Consider the following 17,230-nt stretch of genomic DNA (forward strand, 5'->3'; position numbering starts at 1 on the left):
GTTTGATTTCTCATGAACGTAAGACAGTTTAGCTGCTGAGGCTATCCGAATTTGACAGGTGGAGGGAAGAAGGAGAAAAAGTGACTGGCAATGAGTTAGTCTGCAGCATAGTTCAGAATCATGGTGGAGAATCGTGGTACTGCTGTCACCGGGGTCACTAAAACTGGCAAAGGGAAGCTTTAGTTCCTGTACTTCTCTCTCATTACTGAGGTAGACTTACTAGAGCACTGGGATTTTTTTTTTCAGTTTTGTGGGAGCAGACCAACGGATCGCATCAGAAGTAAACTGTTGTAAATCCTGTATGTACAGAGAATATTATCCATCATTCAGGAAAACATTCATATCTGAGTATTACTATCCAGATCTTCCAGTTTCTGTGGAATGGGAGTGATGAGAAGGGCTTTTGAATTAGTTCTGCACAATATCCCACTGGATAGTCTCAACCTGCCTCACCAAAGGTTACCGATGCGTTTCACCTATTGTGATTTTTTTCCCCCCACTGTTTTTCTGTCTGTGGTGCACTAAGCTGTCCGCACTGAGAAGATTTTGGTACGTAACTTCGTAGGTCAGGAAAATTGAATGCTTTGTGCAGTCTTGTAGTTGGCACTCTGGTTTCATGCAGGAATGGAATCAAATTTTAAGGTTAGATGTTTATTTTTTTCCATAAAAGACAGATGGGGCACGTAAGCCTGTCTGTTGTTGTTTTTCTTAAATATTTCTGACCAGCAGACTAACCAGAAATTTTAAATAAGAAAAGATGCTTTCCCCTCTTGCAGACAGACCTGGAACAAAAGATGCTTGAATTGTACTTTCTAATAGTATTGGAGTTTAATAACTGCAGTAATTTTTTTAGCTCAGCCTTATCTAATCTCTCTTTAATTGTACCAAGGTCTTATGATCAAGGACTTTCATTTGTTCTGCCTTGCTACAAATCACTCTTGATATAGAAAGTGAACTTAAAATAAACAGTCATGTGCAAACGTAGAAGCAGCAGGTGAGTTATTTGTGTGAAATAAGCCTGGCGTATGTTGTCATTACTTGAATTCAGGGAAATAACCACTAAATACGTGGATGGTGCTACCACCACGTGCTTAAGTAGTGAGCTGTCCCACAAAGCAAAACTGTAGAACCTAAGTTAGCTTTATTTAGGTCTGGCACCAGACACTGGAGTGTGCTTATTCAGCATGAAGACCCCATCTCATGTCAGGATTACAATGCACAGACCTCCAGCTGTTCAGTGAGCTACAGCACAACTGCCCTCTCACTTCAGCATCAAGTCTGATCCTTAGGCCCAAGAATGAGTGAGCTTTGAGAGAGCTTGGTAAGACTTTGCAGCAGTGTGTATCCTAAGTTTCTGCACTCTCTGTTGCAAAGGACGCATACATACGTGGTATGGAGTATCTCGATCCTGCAGGTCAGGAGTTGGGCTGCCTTTCCTGAGTTGCCAGGAGAAATCTGCCCAGCAGTTAGTTCACTGTGTTAGCAGCAAGTGCTTGGATTTGCTCCTAGTCTGCTTCTTAATGTTAACTTGAAGGTATTTTCAAAACAGAATGTGACAGGCTGGTTCATCGATCGTCTGAAAGGTTTGGCAGAGTTGTCGGTGTAAAAGCAGTTGGGTGAGCAGAGATGCTCAAGCCAGCAGATGGCAGGCTGTTGCCATCTGCAGGAAGCAGCACGAAAGGAAAAGATGCTGCTTTGTGCTGATGGAAGTCAAAGTTGGGGAAGTACAGGTCATCTTTAGCTGACGGGTAAAAATAGCGGTGACTTGTGAATACATGGAAATTAGGCAACATAGCTCTTGGGGGCTAGTCTGTTTATTAAAAGCTTGTGTGGATATTTTGGTTGCAGAATAAGATCCTGCTAGTGCAGGGAGCTAACTTGTAGAAGCAATTTCGATAACCTTTCCAGTACAGATGAACGTCTGGGGATGGGTCAAGGGGGACAGTGCATACGAAGCAATGCGAATAAAACTGAAAAACTGACTTTATGAGTTGAGAATAAATTTCTCAGTCAAAACAGTGTTAGTTTTATTGTCTCAAGTTGTGTATATGTATATTCTTACAATATTTCTAGGGCAGTAGAAAGAAGGAGAGTTGTGGAAGCCGTGATTTACTAAAAATTGCAAGGAGAGGAGGAGAAGAACTTGATAAAACTATCTGAAAAATCTGTCAATTACACAAGATCTGCAGAGGATTAGTTATTCTAAGAATAAAAAGGACATTCTAACAGGAATATTTTTTAAATTCAATCTTATGCCGAAAGGGGGAGTTTTTTTAAATAAATGGTAAGGTTAGTAACGAATTTTCCTAAGACATTCAACACTGCAGGACAATGACTGTTTTTGCTTGTTAACTTTTATTAAATCAGACTTTGATCTGTTATGATTTGTTTGTTCTCCTGAATGTATTTAGATGTCATGTTAAGAATGATACTATAAAAATGTTCTTATCTGTTTTAGCTTTCTGAGTGTGATGTTATTCCTTGTTTTTGACAGATCGATCACTTTGGCTTTGATGAAAACCTTACATTCCAGCAGCGGTATCTGATAGCAGATCAGCACTGGAAGAAAGACAATGGACCAATACTGTTCTATACAGGCAATGAAGGAGACATCACATGGTTCTGCAACAACACAGTACGTATGAAACAGATCCTTGATTTTTCAATTATAGTCCTTTCCAGCAGTGGCCTAGTGGAAAAATAAGGAAGGAGGAGGAAGACAATATCAGAACGTTATTTAAAGAGAAGTTTGCAATGGCTTTATGACAGCTACAGGAGAGAGTAAGCTGAAAAAAGTATAGGAGAAGTTTTAGGGGATTTGGGGGTCCTATTTGAAGTCCACAGAAATCAAAGGGGAGCACTTCCTTGAGCTGTGAAGAAAACTTCTAGGGGAAACGCTCTGTGGTGCCTCAAGCTAAGAATATGAAAGTTTGGACCCATCGCATCAAACCCATTACTTGAGAATGCTTCTGAGTGAAATGAGAGGTTTTGATGATTGTTTTGTTTTTATCTGAGAAAAATGTGAAGTGAGATTCAGCTGGCCAGACATCAAGAATAGATGATGCCTGTTCCCTCACAAGACCCATAGAAATTTTTTGCTTTCCTGACAAATGCATGATGCATTTTTTAGCCACTTCGATGCAAAGTCCACTGCCACAACAAAGGTGGTGTCCTGGGCCTGAAGAAAGTGAGGGCTGCTTACACACTGCTCTGTCAGCAGGTGATAGCTGGTGGGTGGTAACATGCTGCTGTCAACAAGTTATAACAAGTTGTCCTAATTATTTATTAGTTGAAAATAAGCGTTTCAGTGCTCTAGATTGTTTATTGTCAAACACTTCTTTCTGTAATACAGTCCTAACTCAAATGCATGCTTTTTTCCTGTTGTGTTTTTTGATGTCCTGTGGATTAAGCTTGTTAGTCCTGCAGTAGGAGCTCTGGCAGGATTGCCCAAGTATACTCACAAAACAATGTTGCTTAATACTTTGCAGCATTTTTTGGTACACTTGCCTTATCTCTGGGTCTGCCTTCTATATTTTCTTTCGGCAAAGATGCTTTAAAACCAAATTGCAGTCTGCCTTTCTGGTTGTATTTTGATAGTGATATTTTGCTAACCAAAGAATAAGATTTGAGGTACAATAGATTGAAAGTAAAGACTTTGCAAGTGATTAACTCAATGTGTTTAAATGTGTGTTTTTCCCCCACCAGGGTTTTATGTGGGATGTGGCTGAAGAACTTAATGCCATGTTAGTATTTGCTGAACATAGATATTATGGAGAATCATTGCCATTTGGAAATGAATCTTTCAGTGTAAGTGTCTTCTTTACATGTGTTCTATACAAAAATAACTGTTATACTTGTCAGTGCAAATACTGCTTGCCTGAGTAAGATGTGCTAGAAGCATACAACTATCCTATTTTTATAACTACTAATTCTAAATTAACAAACAACAAGCTAGAATTTTCTAGCACTTCAAAGGACACCTGTAACAAATGTTTAGTTTATCAGGCAGCTTTACAACTCAACATCTACTCAGGGGGAGAAAGACTGCTGCTGAGTATCACTCCAATGCTGTATATAACCTGTGTTCTTTGTCTCAGGATTCCAAGCATCTGAACTACCTGACATCAGAACAAGCTCTGGCAGACTTTGCAGTACTAATTGAATACTTAAAGGAGACCATTGCAGGAGCCCGTTACAGTCCTGTCATAGCTATTGGAGGATCTTATGGAGGGATGCTCGCAGCCTGGTTTCGGATGAAATACCCCCACGTGGTGGTTGGGTGAGTGTACTTGTTCTGCTCAAACACAGAGCAGGCATTTGTTACTTCAGTGCTATAAATGTTACGGTAGTGGGATAAGTACTGTAATTCAAGCCAGCTTGAATTTTTCACTATTCGGAGGACAAGGTAAGTCATTCTGAATTTGGGAAGAGGTATTGTCTACCAAAAAAAGACAGCTGTAGGCCAGCAGGTACTGGATGGTGTGTACTTTCAGAGATGTGTATTAAGATTTTAGAGTGATAATTCTGAACACTAACTCTTCCCCTAATTTCTCTAGGGTCACCAGAATTCCTGGTGACTTGAGGCAGGTGTGTAATCTCTTGAGTGCCTTAGTTATTCTCTAGCAAACACAAATAGTAATTTTCTCACCTTTGCCTGCTAGAGAGCAGTTTCTTGTGGGCAAGGGCTCTGTTTTCAGTTGAGTTAGTACAGCGCCTAGTGAGAAAGCTTACTTTATTATTTGTCCTTCTCATGTAGCAATTATGTCTGTCTGAACTTATACTTCATGTATTTACTGACCTCTTTGTGCTACTGTCCAAAACTTGTAACCTTCAGCAGGCTTTGCATACAGGCCTACAGAAGAATTTTGCAACATTGTGATTAGTTCAGGAAGGGGGTGAGCACCTTATGGAATTATAAATGCTACTTAAATAGTGGCAAGTGTTGCCCAGAGGATAGAAATTCACTTTGCAGGGGTTCAGGATGCATGTGTTTCTCAAAAAAAAAAAAAAAAAATGTTTTATATCCATTTGTAGAGCTCTGGCAGCCTCTGCCCCAATCTGGCAGTTTGGTGATTTGGTTCCCTGTGGTGCTTACTTCACTATAGTAACTAATGATTTCAAAAAGAGTGGGACTGGCTGCTCAGAAAGTATCCGGAATTCCTGGAGTGCCATTAACCACCTTTCCTCAACAGGTAAGACCTCACCAATATGCATTTAAAGGGTCAGAATGTTCAGGATTATGTTACGACTTCATAAAATCAGTAAACTTGCATCATAACTTTAGTGTGTGGATGTATTTGTGGTGGTGATAGGTTTTACTACTGAGAATACGGTTTAAAAAACTCGTCAGTTGTGTTCAGTGTTATTTAATGAATGTCTGTTTTGCTGGATCATGTATTCACACGTGGCAGGATTTGGAATCTAGGGCCAAACATTCCTGAAATCAGACGAGCTGACTCCCAGACTAGAACCTCAATGTTTGTATTCCCTTATGACAAAGTAGGACAGATGTTTTGTTTCTAAAAACAAACAAACAAAAAAACCAAAACAAACAAGAACAAACAAACCAAAAAACACCTTAACTACCAACTGAGGCAATCAAGTATAGGAAATTGCTACAGTCTTTATAGCACTAGCTTTAGTGCTAAGGTGAATATATCAGATGAGGTCTCTGCATGGCTTGTGAATTAAAAAGTTTAAAAAAAAAAAAACTAAATAAAAATCTTGCCACTTAAGCATCCTAAAGAGATTCTGGTATGATGAGTTAACCAATTCAAGGCAGAGAAGCTGAATTGGAGGAGTTCTAGACCAGATAATATAACGAAAGCAAAGGCAAGGAGAGTCCTGAGAGATCTGAGATTGCATTTTTTTTTGAGCTAGCTTGTTTGAAGCTTTTCTTTTCTTGGAAGAAGAGAGCCTTGATGTTTCCTGTCAAAAAGATGCCAAATGACTTGTACATCCCTTCTTTTAGATAACGTTATCCTAACATATCCATTCAGGTGTTTCCCTTTGCTTAAAGATGCTGATTAAATTTTGATCTGTTCTGCTTGTATGCATGTGGGGTAACTTCACCAGATCAGTTATGCTGAGTGAAAATACTTAATAGTAGCACAACTGACCTATGTTAATACATTAACTGTAAATTTTTTTTATATTTTTATATTAAAGATGCAGGTTTACAATGGCTTTCCAGCACATTTCATTTGTGCAGCCCATTAAAAAATCTTCAGGATGCTGCTATGTTGAAAAGTTGGCTGAGTGAAACATGGGTAGACTTGGCTATGGTGGACTATCCCTATAAAGCTGACTTCTTACAGCCTCTGCCAGCTTGGCCTGTACAGGTAATTGAGGACTGTCTTGGAGGATTGATTAAAGCTTGGGCTGCTGAAGTCTCTTCCACTTAGTTTAATTCTCTCCTTGCCTGTATCGTTTCCTGTGTTTTTGGATCTGTATAGCCAACATGGCTGAAAAAAGGGGAACAGGGCCAAGTCCCTTCTTGTGCATCAGCTGGTTTGTTGACTGCTACAGGTTGTATCAAGAGCCAAGAATTTTAATCAGGAAATGTAAAATCTCTGGTTGCTTGCATTACATGTACTGCACAAATGGAGTATGGCTTAAAGATAATGTTCAGGGTATGTCATCACATAGATGCTTTCTGGTGGTGGTTTGGATATACTTTGAAGATGAAATGGATGTCCTGTCAGGTGTTGTGTATTTACCTGTATTTCTTGCAGACTGAGACCCCATCTCTCCTCTTCATTGTAGGAAGTTTGCAAGTTCTTGAAGGATCCCAGTCTTTCTGACAAACTGTTGCTGCAGAATGTTTACCAGGCAGTGAACGTCTACTACAATTATTCAGGAGAAGCCTCATGCTTTGACATGTCTGAGACTGCAACAAAGAATCTTGGTCAGTTGGGTTGGTACTATCAGGTATGCACTCTATCCTTTCATTTGTAACTCAGTGAGTATTTTTGGACTAGAGGTGATGGGAATTGCCATGTCAATACGTTGGACCAGATACAAATTGATGGGGCTGCACAAGCATCAGTAAGGACTCTGCCTGTTTATACACTGCTTTAAACAGAACTCAGGTCTTCGAAAATAAAAAAAGTTGGATTTAGAACTGAAAATTAATGGGATTACAATAACACTTCATAGACAGTATCAAGGACAAGTCATGTTTTCAGATGTTCTCTAAACAAAATCACAAGCTGTATTTCTTTTTCTGTCTGTCTTAGAACTTGAACTCTTTCTTATGCATGACTTTTATCATTAGTCTTATAAACCAGCAATCACTGGGGAAAATAGGATAACCGGTTGAAATATTGCTACTAATGTTTGCTCTGTAGAAAACATGGGGGCGGGAGGAGGGAAATAAGTACTCCTATAGTAAAGCAACTTATTTCCTGATGACAGAGAGCTTGAGACAAGTATGATTGTAGTGAGGAGGGCAAGGCATGAAAGAGAAGCTACTTTCCCAGGAGGTTTAGGTTGTCTTTGATTGCTGAGTTTCAGCTCTTCATGTTGACTATAAAGGGAGGTACAGAAGCAGCATCTTGGTCTTCTGTTCCCCTCGAACTGCACCCCTCAAGCCCACAGTCTGTACAAATATGTCAGGATATGTTGATACTGATTTCTTTCAACTAAGGCTATTCATCCTGTAGCTCACTGAGACGCGACCTTCCCCTTCACATACCACAGGGATCTGTAATTTTGTAAAGGTGTCCAGGGCATTCTGCTCTTTCTGTCTCATTTACTAAGCGAGCACACGCAGCACTTAGTGTTCAGCCTCTCCGCTGAAGAGAAGAGCCAGTGATGCCAGAAGCAAGGTATAAAAATCAGTGTTCAGACTGTCACCATCTGCTCTTGGCCATTCTCTCCTATTTCTGCTGTGCTCCTGACAGCACCAGGAGATGTGCAGGCTTTTAAGTTACTCTCTGAGACAGGCAGGGGGGACACCATGTGGGTAACAAAGAATATGGCAGCTGGACTCATAAAAATGCGTCCCATCTGCAGCTTGTTGCAGATTGCCTGCTTCTGAAGGCTTGGGGGAAAGGACACAAGTAGGAATAGACTGAGTTAGCCCCCAGCATGGCAATTAATCTATGTGGCTTCCAGGCTATAACTTTTTGTTCTTCCTCTCTAGTATCACTAAGGTCAGGAAATGAACGCAAGAACGCATGGAAGATAAAGCTTTTGCTTGATACCCATGTTGCGATAGTTTGATGGTAATTACCAATCGTGTTTTGTTTGTGCTTTTTAAGTGCTACACACATAGTTATGGGACAGTCTCATGAACGCATCTTGTTGCCTTGCTCTCTTCCAGGTTTGCACTGAGATGGTGATGCCCATGTGTACAGATGGTGTCAATGATATGTTTGAACCTCAGAAATGGGACTTTGATGCACTTTCAGAAGAATGCTTCAGGTTATGGGGAGTGAGACCTCGCCCCTCTTGGGTTCTTTCTATGTACGGAGGGAAGAACATCAGCTCACACAGCAACATCATTTTCAGGTGAGCCTTGTTTCAGAGTTGTCTTCCGCCAGTTTGGGCTGTCAGTACTACTGTGTGGGTTGGCACAGGCAGGCAGCAGGAACATCCACAGGGAAAAAAAAAAGTGAGGAGTAAATTTATTTTTGTTACCTTTCCGAACGTGGAAGGTGCACTGAGAAACTCCTCTGCTTAGTGACAGCTCTGGGAGGAGGTAAGATGAGGAGTATCAGGGAGCATGAGAGGGAGAGACTACTAGAATCACTTCCTTCACTCCCTGAGGCAGGCCCAGAAGACAGACAGTGTAGTCCCAAAGCTGGGAAAAAAAAAAGGAAACCTTGAAGAAAATAGATGGCTGACCACAGTGACCTAAAGGGTAAGGGGCAATGGTGACAAGTTCCTGCCCAGGGCAGCATGCACGTCTCCTCAGTGACTTATCCTGCCTTCCCAGGTGCCTTTGTGCAATAGGTATGAGACTCTGCAAGTGGAGCTAAACAATATTGATGATGACGGTTCATCGGGGCTTGGAGGCCTCATTGAGGTTAAACAGCTTCAGCAAATTAAAAAGGACAGGTCGTTGTCATAGGAGAGTCCCTTCTGAAGGGAACAGAAGGCCCAATATGCAGGTTGAACCCACTTCATAGGGAATTATGCTGCCTCCCTGGGGTTAGAGGTGTGAAGAGAGAGCTTCCTACCCTGGTGCAGCCCCACCTGTTATTGACTTTCAGGTAGGCAGCAATGAAGTTCCAACAGGAAGTCCCAAGGCCCTCTTGCCCTCAGACAACTTGTTTAAGGGAACAGGAGCACAAGTAGTGTTCTCCTCCATTCCTCCAGTTGTAGGGAGTGATGAGGAGAAACAGGAAGAGCCAGCAGACCAATACCTGGTTCCAGGCCTGGTCAGGACTTGGGTTTTTTGATCATGGGTCATTCTACACGACACCAGGCCTGCTGACAGCAGACGGGATAGACCTGTCTCAAAAAGGGGAAAAGGATTTTTGCACAAAAGTTAGCAGAGCTCATTGGAAGAGTTTTAAACAAGATTTGAAAGGGGAAAATGGGATAAAACCAGACTTGCTAGAAACAAACCTGCGGGTGACACACCAGTGTTTGTGGGACAGTGTGCTAGCAAAGTCCTTTGGTCCCCTTTCCCAGTGGAAGTAGGAGATGGAGAGCTATGTCACAGCAAAGACAAGGAATATTGATGGGTTAGAAATCACTGAAGTGCCTGAGAACGATTCTATAGGAATTCGGGCTTCCACACACCCCCCATCCAAGAGGTGATGGGGGTTGTAAGACCAGCTGAAGTGCATCTACACCAATGCATGCAGCATGGGCAACAAACAGAAGGAACTGTACGCCGTTGTTCTACCTGGTGCAGTAGCACTGGATGTTAGGGAGTGTTTGGATTGTCTTGAGAGTAATATGAATGTTGAATGTTTATGGGTGAGAATCGGGGGAAGGCCAGTGAGGCAGGCAGATATCCTGGTGGGTGTCTGTTATAGACCACCTAACCAGGCCGAAGAGGCAGACAAAACATTCTACAAGCAGCTGGGAGAAGTCTCACAATAGCTAGCCCTTATTCTCATGGAGGACGTCAACTTACCAGATGTCTGACTACGGAGAATCTGCATCCTTTATTGGATGTGAGGGGAAAATATAGTGACAAGAGATGAGGAAAAAGCTGAGGTACTTAATGCCTTCTTTGCCTCAGTCTTTAGCAGCAAGACCAGTTGTTCTCTGGGTACTCAGCCCTCTGAGCTGATAGATACTGACAGGGAGCAGAAGAAGTGCAAGTGTTGATCTACTTGAGGGTAGGAGGGCTCTGCAGAGGGATCTGGATAGGCTGGATCGATGGGCTGAGGCCAACTGTATGAGGTTCAAGAAGGCCAAGTGCCGGGTCCTGCACCTGGGGCACAACAACCCCATGCAGCACCACAGGCTGGGGGAAGAGTGGCTGGAAAGCTGCCTGTCAGGAAAGGGCCTGGGGGTAGTGCCTGATGGCTGGCTGAACAGGAGCCAGCAGTGTGCTCAGGTGCAACAGCATCCTGGTTTGTACCAGAAAGTGTGGCCAGCAGGACTTCAATTCCTTGTAGTTACACTGCAATAGTCAATAGATGGTGAACAAAATGGTAAGTAAAATGGTACCTTACCATAGCTCTACTTCAGCTGCTGTCATTTGGTGGCAAGTAGAGGGACTGTGTTTATATCCCTGAGGCAATATTTGAAAAGTACATTGCTTTTGTTACCAGGTAAGGGTAAACTGGTCTTGACTTTGTGAAGCAATGGCTATTGAAAAGTAAGCATTAGCAAGGTCTATCACCACCTTCCAGGGCTGTAAATTTTCACTAATTTTGTCTATGACAGTAACCATGTCTAGGGACTGTAACTGCAAGTGGTGGGGGTGACTTTATTCAGTTCTCTGTAGTCTACAGTCATCCCCCAAGTGCTGATCTTTGAACAGGCCAAATAGGATTATTAGAAGCAATCATGGTTTCTTTAACAATTCCCACTTGTTGTGCCTGAATAGTTTGAGTAATTTCCTTCCCCCCCCCCACCCCCAACGTGATACTGTTTTACAGTCACCACCTTGGCAGGCACGGGCAGCACAACAAGATCCCATTTTGGGAATCCCTGCAAAGCCATTATAGATGAAATAATAAATCCCACTTGCAATGTCCCAAAGCAGAAATGACCATTTAGTGTTTCAACTGTTTGTCCTGCCAACACATGAATACCCCAAATATATCTGTTAACACTGTTGTGGCAAATAGGGTGGTATTTCCTCTTGTTAAACTAACCTTAGCTGTGATGATGGGGGTGGGATTTCTTCCAATCCACAGATCTGTGACGTGGTTTCTTTACAACTCATATTACTGTGTACTACAGGAACTTCAGCTCCACTATCCACCAGGGCTAATGCACACAAAATCCCTCCAGACTGCTGCTTTATAGTTAAAGGAATGTAGGGGTGTCAGTCCCCCTCACCTTAGGAGGGTACAGTGGTGGCAATTCTGGGGGACCTGCCAAAGCTTCATTTCTGCTATTCTGGCATTTGCCAAGTTTGGGTACTTTTAACCCATTCCTCCCCCCACTTACTGAGTAGCAAAAGGATCTGTCTCCAGCCTCCCAGCTGAATAAATGATGGGAGTGCTTTGTGTTGCTCTTGAGAGTAAAATGGTCAATCTACAGTGGCCAAAGAAGCCAACTGTTCTGTCACTGCCTGGGGAACTCTAAAAGAAGAGTCTGGGCTGGGATTCTGCCAAATGTAATTTTCTTCCCCTGTGGATTTCTTCTTATCTTGTGGCCAAAGTCCAGGTTTCCCATGCTGGTAAATCTGTCTAGCTTTTAAGAAGCCAAGCACTGTCTCTTCCACATAAAAGGAAAGTCTAAACAAGCTCTAGCTATAACACAGGATATTGGTCACTGAAATTGTTGCTGTGGGTGATAGCCTTGTGGAAGGCTGGCGTGATGTTCCCCTTTCCCTTTGATTTCAAGTTTGTCTGAAAGTCTGAAAATGTTTTTATATGGACAAAATGTAAAATAAATGTTTGTCTAATACAAAAACTAGTGGATGCTGTTTGCTGTCTACTCAAAACCGTTACTTTTCTTATTTTTAAAGTTAAACTCTGCTCAGCTTTCTATAAAGGAAGGTTTATACAGATATACTTCTGCTGTGAGGTGATGCTTATTTTGAACAGCTTAATACTGGCTGTTTGTGACACTGTTATGTGGTAGAGAGACTTTTAATAAATGCGGTGAAAGCCTGTGCCCTCAGGAGTTCTGACTCTGTACTGATTGCCCATGGCAGGCAGCTCCTGGATATATTCATCTGTGCTCTGCCTCACATTGTGCAAGGCCTTTTCAGAGAAAAACACATAAAAATCAGAATTAGTCTGTTGGGCTTGGTACACAGCTGTGTATTTTTAAGTAAAAGTCCTCAGTGGAATTAGGCATTATTCTCTGGATCTGTTAACATTGGTCTGTTTGGCTCCAAAAGCCTGTTGCTTTCCTCTCATTTGTCTCTTGCTGTTTCTGTACCAGCAGGATATATGCTCTAGAGTGAGGGGGAAAAAAAAATCCAAAAAGGGTAGAATTTCTCTTTAGTTAAAAATAAATAAATAAAAAAAACTAAATTATTGCAGTGTTTATTTCCAAGGCTTCACAAATCTGAGCAGCAGAAATTGGCTTTGTAAGCGATAGACAAGCAAACAACTCTAGTGGTTAAGAATTTATGCTAGCCAAAGGCGGTTGAAATGAGAGAAGCTTGAAAGCAACCAACTGAATGAAAAAGTAGTGCTGTACACACACAGCTTTGGCCCTCAAGCTGGGTTGTTTCTCTTCAGACAAACACATTGTCAACACTGTACATTTTACGTAAGAGTCTTTTATCCCAAAACACCACAGAGTGCTTTACAAAAACTACCCCTATGTCTACCAGAGGACGCGCCTCCCTGTGGGGTAAAAAGCACTGCATTAATGTTGAGGAACTTGCACGGTGGTTTAACACGGGAAGGGAAGAATACTGCATCTCAACAGAACCACTCTAGGGTGGGTTTATCTGGGATTTGCCTAGGATACTCCAGCCCTTGTTGCTGTTCCTCCCTCCAGGAGCAGTGCATCTCTCTGCAGACCCACGCTGAGGTGTACGCATCGCACCTCTTCAGTACCTTCTTGGAGACACCTGATTGAGCTTTTCTTAGCATGTGAGTGCTTACTTAAGCTGTAGACAGATACTGCTTGCCTATCATGGGCAGAGCATTTTTATTAAAACACTGCTTTGAGGAGATGGGGGTTTTCAGAACTGCCGTTTCTCCTCCAGCAGCTTCCACTCCTGATGCTCTTACGGGCACGTGCTTGGTGCTTGGTGTGGAAATGCTGCAGAGCTGGGGAAGTGACGCTTTAAGGCCCTCTATGCTTGTAGTGGCAGAGAGCTTGGAGCAGTTGGTAGCGTCTCGTCAATATCCAGCGGTAGTCAAAATTGGCCCAGGTGTGAACGGGAATTTGATTGGAGATTACAAACTCTAGTAGAAACAGACTTTCATTTAGGGAGGTTTAGGAAAGTTTTCCTTGCTGTAGCCTTGGAGGGTGACAGGTTGAGTGTATTTAGATGAACGGGGCTTGCGTTTCTTGTACCTTGCATTCAGAAACACCCCAGCTTTTATCAGACAGCACAAACTGTGTTGTCTACAGTCCAAAAATTCATTTTTTCAATCTGTGAGGATCGTACTTAGGCTTGTAGGCTTTGAAATTGAGGTACCCACCTATCCAGTTCTGTACTGGAGAGGGAGAGGCAGAAAGTGGGGTCTCTGTTTTGAGAGATGCTAGAGCTATTTGCACAAGAAGCACCTTTTTGAGGGGAAAAGAATCAGAAGAAAGAAAAGGTAAAACAATGTTTGGCTGAAGACAAAGGTGAGAAAAGTTCAGAAAACAGAACCGTGGAGGATGTAAATATTAAAAAAAAAATGCACAAACAATGCTGGTAAGATTGTGCAAAACCTCTCTTGTGGTGGGTAGAGCTGGAGGGCTGAGGAAGGCTCTAAAGAGATGATCAGAAAGGAAACTTCTTGATGGGGGATAGGTGGGACCCTGTTTATGCTCTCTGGAAAGTATGATGAATGGAAAACAGGACCAGTGTGCTGATATTTTGCATTGAAATGTATCGTTCTGAAGCCATTCTTGCCTGACCACTGCTAGAAAGGAAATGCCGCATTCTTTTTCTATTTCTGAATACATCAGGAAGCTTCTGTCCTGCGAGATGGGCAACTGATTACTCGTTTGCATGCTTAGCTTTAACATATAAATAATCCATTTCAGTTGGTACTGAATTACCTTGTCCTGTAAGACTTTAAGCCTCAGGATGATTTTGGGGTGAGCCCTGTGTTCCCCTTCCCCTCAGCAAGTATTACTTCTCAAAGTGCGTCAGTGCCTCTGTTGCCATCGTTTGGCAGGAGCCACAGAGGATGCAGCCAGCAGCTCCTAAAAAAGCCAGAGATTGTTTTCTTGCAGCATGCTTAGTTTCCACATGACTGGGACCAAAAGATCCAAGTCCATGCACATCTTGGGTCTCTCAGCAACTCATCCCCCTGTTGCCAAGGTGCTCTGCTGATTCAGATGACCTTTTAAATCAAATGCTTTATAGTTATTGGGCAGCTGTGTATGCTTTTTGTTTTGCAGTTACAAAATGTTTCTCTTACTTGCAGCCATATTTAAAACAATTGAAAAATAAGAACTCTGAAGATTCAAGCTCCTTGTTTTCTTCAGTGGAGAAACAAATGAACTATTAGACTCAATCAGATTTTTACTTAGTATTTCTACAAGCACTTTTTCACTTGTTTTGTCTGTGATTTGCAGTGCTACCGTTGTAGTGTTTTTCTAGCTGTGTATCTCTGTGTCCCAGGGTGTTTTGGTTTCTTAGATCCTTCTAGAAACTGGCATATATTTAATGTTTCCTTTTGTGAGCAGGTCAGTGTGTTATGCGAAGAACTGATCTAGGTTTGTGTAGTTTTTCTGTAGTAAGTATACAGAAGTTGCTTTCTTTGTGCAGAAAGATGGACTGCACATGAGGAAGAAAATTAAATAAAGGAAAATAACCCAGTAATCCCTACCACCTCCTAAGTCCAAAGGTAGGAAAAAAAGATGCAAATCTATTCCCAGTTCAGCCATTGGCTTGCTCCATGGACCAGGCACTATCTGGAACCAGATCTTCACTGCAAGAAATGCTTTCATCGACCTGGGGATGAGGAGTAAATTGCATCAGATTCTTCCTGTCACAGAGAAAGTTGTTGGAGACAGAATTTTGTGGGATAAATGTTTTATAGTAATTTGGTTATTAGCAATAAAGTAACGGAAGGTCCAAGCATTTCTCTACAAAAAGAGTTTGGTACCTAGCTGAGAACAAAAGGTAGAACTTCCTGAAAATTCTGCTCTGAAGGCTTGGTTATTAGCTTACAGCAGATTGTGAAGAAGGAAAGCAAAAAGCTTTGATTTGGGAACTGAGCATGTCTTGCTACAGGGGACCTCGACCTTTTTATGACAAAGATGGGTGGCTGTAGATCTATCTCCAGAGGCTGTGACGCTATTAGAGGTTATTACTGGAATCAGCAGCTGACTGGTGATGGCAGCATAGCCTTGTTCAAGCTACTCATAGCTGCGTAACTGGCAAGAGGGCCCCTCTGAAGAGAGGTGGGCACGGGGCTTGGAGGCAAGGCTGAGGTCTGTTTCTGTTAGTATGTATGGCTGAAAGTCAGCCTAATGAAGCATTGTTTCCTTACAGCAATGGTGGCCTGGATCCGTGGTCTGCAGGTGGGGTGACCCAGAACATCAGCGATTCCCTCGTGGCCATCATGATCCCAGATGGAGCTCATCACCTGGACCTGCGCAGCCGCAACCCTCGTGACCCCAAATCTGTGCAGCAAGCTCGGGTCTTGGAAGTCCACTACATGAAGCAGTGGATTGAAAAGGCCAGGCGCGAGCACTGAAGTGGTACTGTGACAACTGTGGCCTTTATACCTCTGCTGGCTTTGCTGGGAGCAGGGCCAGGCCTTATCGCAGACGCTCTGAACATTTCACTCCCGCTTCCTCATCCGTGCTGCAGCGCTGGCCATTGCTTGTGCCCATGGGAGAAGCAGGCAGTAGACGGATGGGAGGGTGTTATCAGAGAACAACCTTTAGTGGATAAAGCGCATGGATTGAGCTGCCTGCTGTGCCTTGCTTTCCTCTTCCGCTTTTCCCAAATGCTGTACCTTAGGGTGAGTGCCTCTTTTAGGCTTGATGCCTTCCTTGCTCGCTAGGTTACTGTCCTGACTGCTGGTATATAGAATGGATTAAATGGCAGTGCTGTTTACGTTGATGATCAAACTCCCGCTGCATTCAGTGGTATTGAATTTTGGACATCCTCTGCTGGTGTAAATTGTCATGGCAGGGGCACAGAGAAAACGGGGGAACAGAAGTCACATCTTGCTGTGATGTTTGCTGGAGAGGTAGGGAAGGCATGGGCGAAAACTGGCTGTGCAGTTTGTAAGGAAACTGAACAGCCCCTACCCTTTGGAATCAGTGTTGGAAAAGAAATATTTTAATTTTCTGGCAGCTTACTAATCAAAGCTGCCTTTGGTGGTTTTTCCATTCTGTGCTGTGCTTAATGGTCAGGGCTGGGCCCGGACTCCCCCCTCTGCTGCTAACTGGCTGAGCCTGCACAGTCTGTATCAGGGTTTTATTTCTTCCTTTGCTGTTCGTCCTAATCCTGGAATATCTGCCACTGCGACGACGGTTGCCAAAGAATAAACTCTGTGTATTTTGTGTGTGTGTGTGTATGTGTGTGTCCCCCACAAACATTTAGCTTTTTTCAAATCAGGAAGCTTTTGAAGCTATTCTCTTGAAGAGCAAATGTGACACTTGTGCTGGCCAGATCTTATGAAGTGACAAATAATTGGGGCTGTGCCTTGTGTGGGTTCCCCCCTCCCCCCCATTCTATGTATTGTTCAAATTCTGCATGATCTGTTTGCTGATGGCTCTTCAATAAAAGCCTTGTTTAAAAAAAAAAAAAAAAAAAGTTTGCGGGACAAACTATTCAAAACACAGAATGCAGCTATCCTCTTGGAGCAGCCTAAAGCATGATGCTGAGCTCAACAAGCCAGGTGCACTGGGCTTTCTGTAAGGCTTCCAAAACAGACAAACTGCCCTGATTCATGAGACAGCATATTTGACATTAATAAATGGCTGGGGCAGTCCCCTCGTTTTCCAG

At 42.7% G+C, this 17,230-nt stretch overlaps 1 protein-coding gene across 3 annotated transcripts in view; it reads left to right on the plus strand.

Moving 5' to 3' along the window:
- The window catches only part of LOC121063678 (prolylcarboxypeptidase), a 30,132-nt gene extending 13,347 nt beyond the window's left edge, over positions 1-16,785 (plus strand). For all 3 annotated transcript variants that reach the window (XM_040544334.1, XM_040544335.1, XM_040544336.1), the window contains exons 2-9: positions 2,495-2,635; positions 3,706-3,807; positions 4,098-4,279; positions 5,035-5,192; positions 6,169-6,341; positions 6,766-6,930; positions 8,327-8,514; positions 15,764-16,785. In XM_040544334.1, the coding sequence (XP_040400268.1) occupies positions 2,495-2,635; positions 3,706-3,807; positions 4,098-4,279; positions 5,035-5,192; positions 6,169-6,341; positions 6,766-6,930; positions 8,327-8,514; positions 15,764-15,968 (1,314 nt within the window). In that variant the 3' untranslated portion in view covers positions 15,969-16,785. The remainder of the gene's footprint in view (positions 1-2,494; positions 2,636-3,705; positions 3,808-4,097; positions 4,280-5,034; positions 5,193-6,168; positions 6,342-6,765; positions 6,931-8,326; positions 8,515-15,763) is intronic.
- Positions 16,786-17,230: the final 445 nt, after the last annotated feature.

Source organism: Cygnus olor, chromosome 1, assembly GCF_009769625.2.
Source record: "Cygnus olor isolate bCygOlo1 chromosome 1, bCygOlo1.pri.v2, whole genome shotgun sequence".
Classification (NCBI taxonomy): domain Eukaryota; kingdom Metazoa; phylum Chordata; class Aves; order Anseriformes; family Anatidae; genus Cygnus; species Cygnus olor.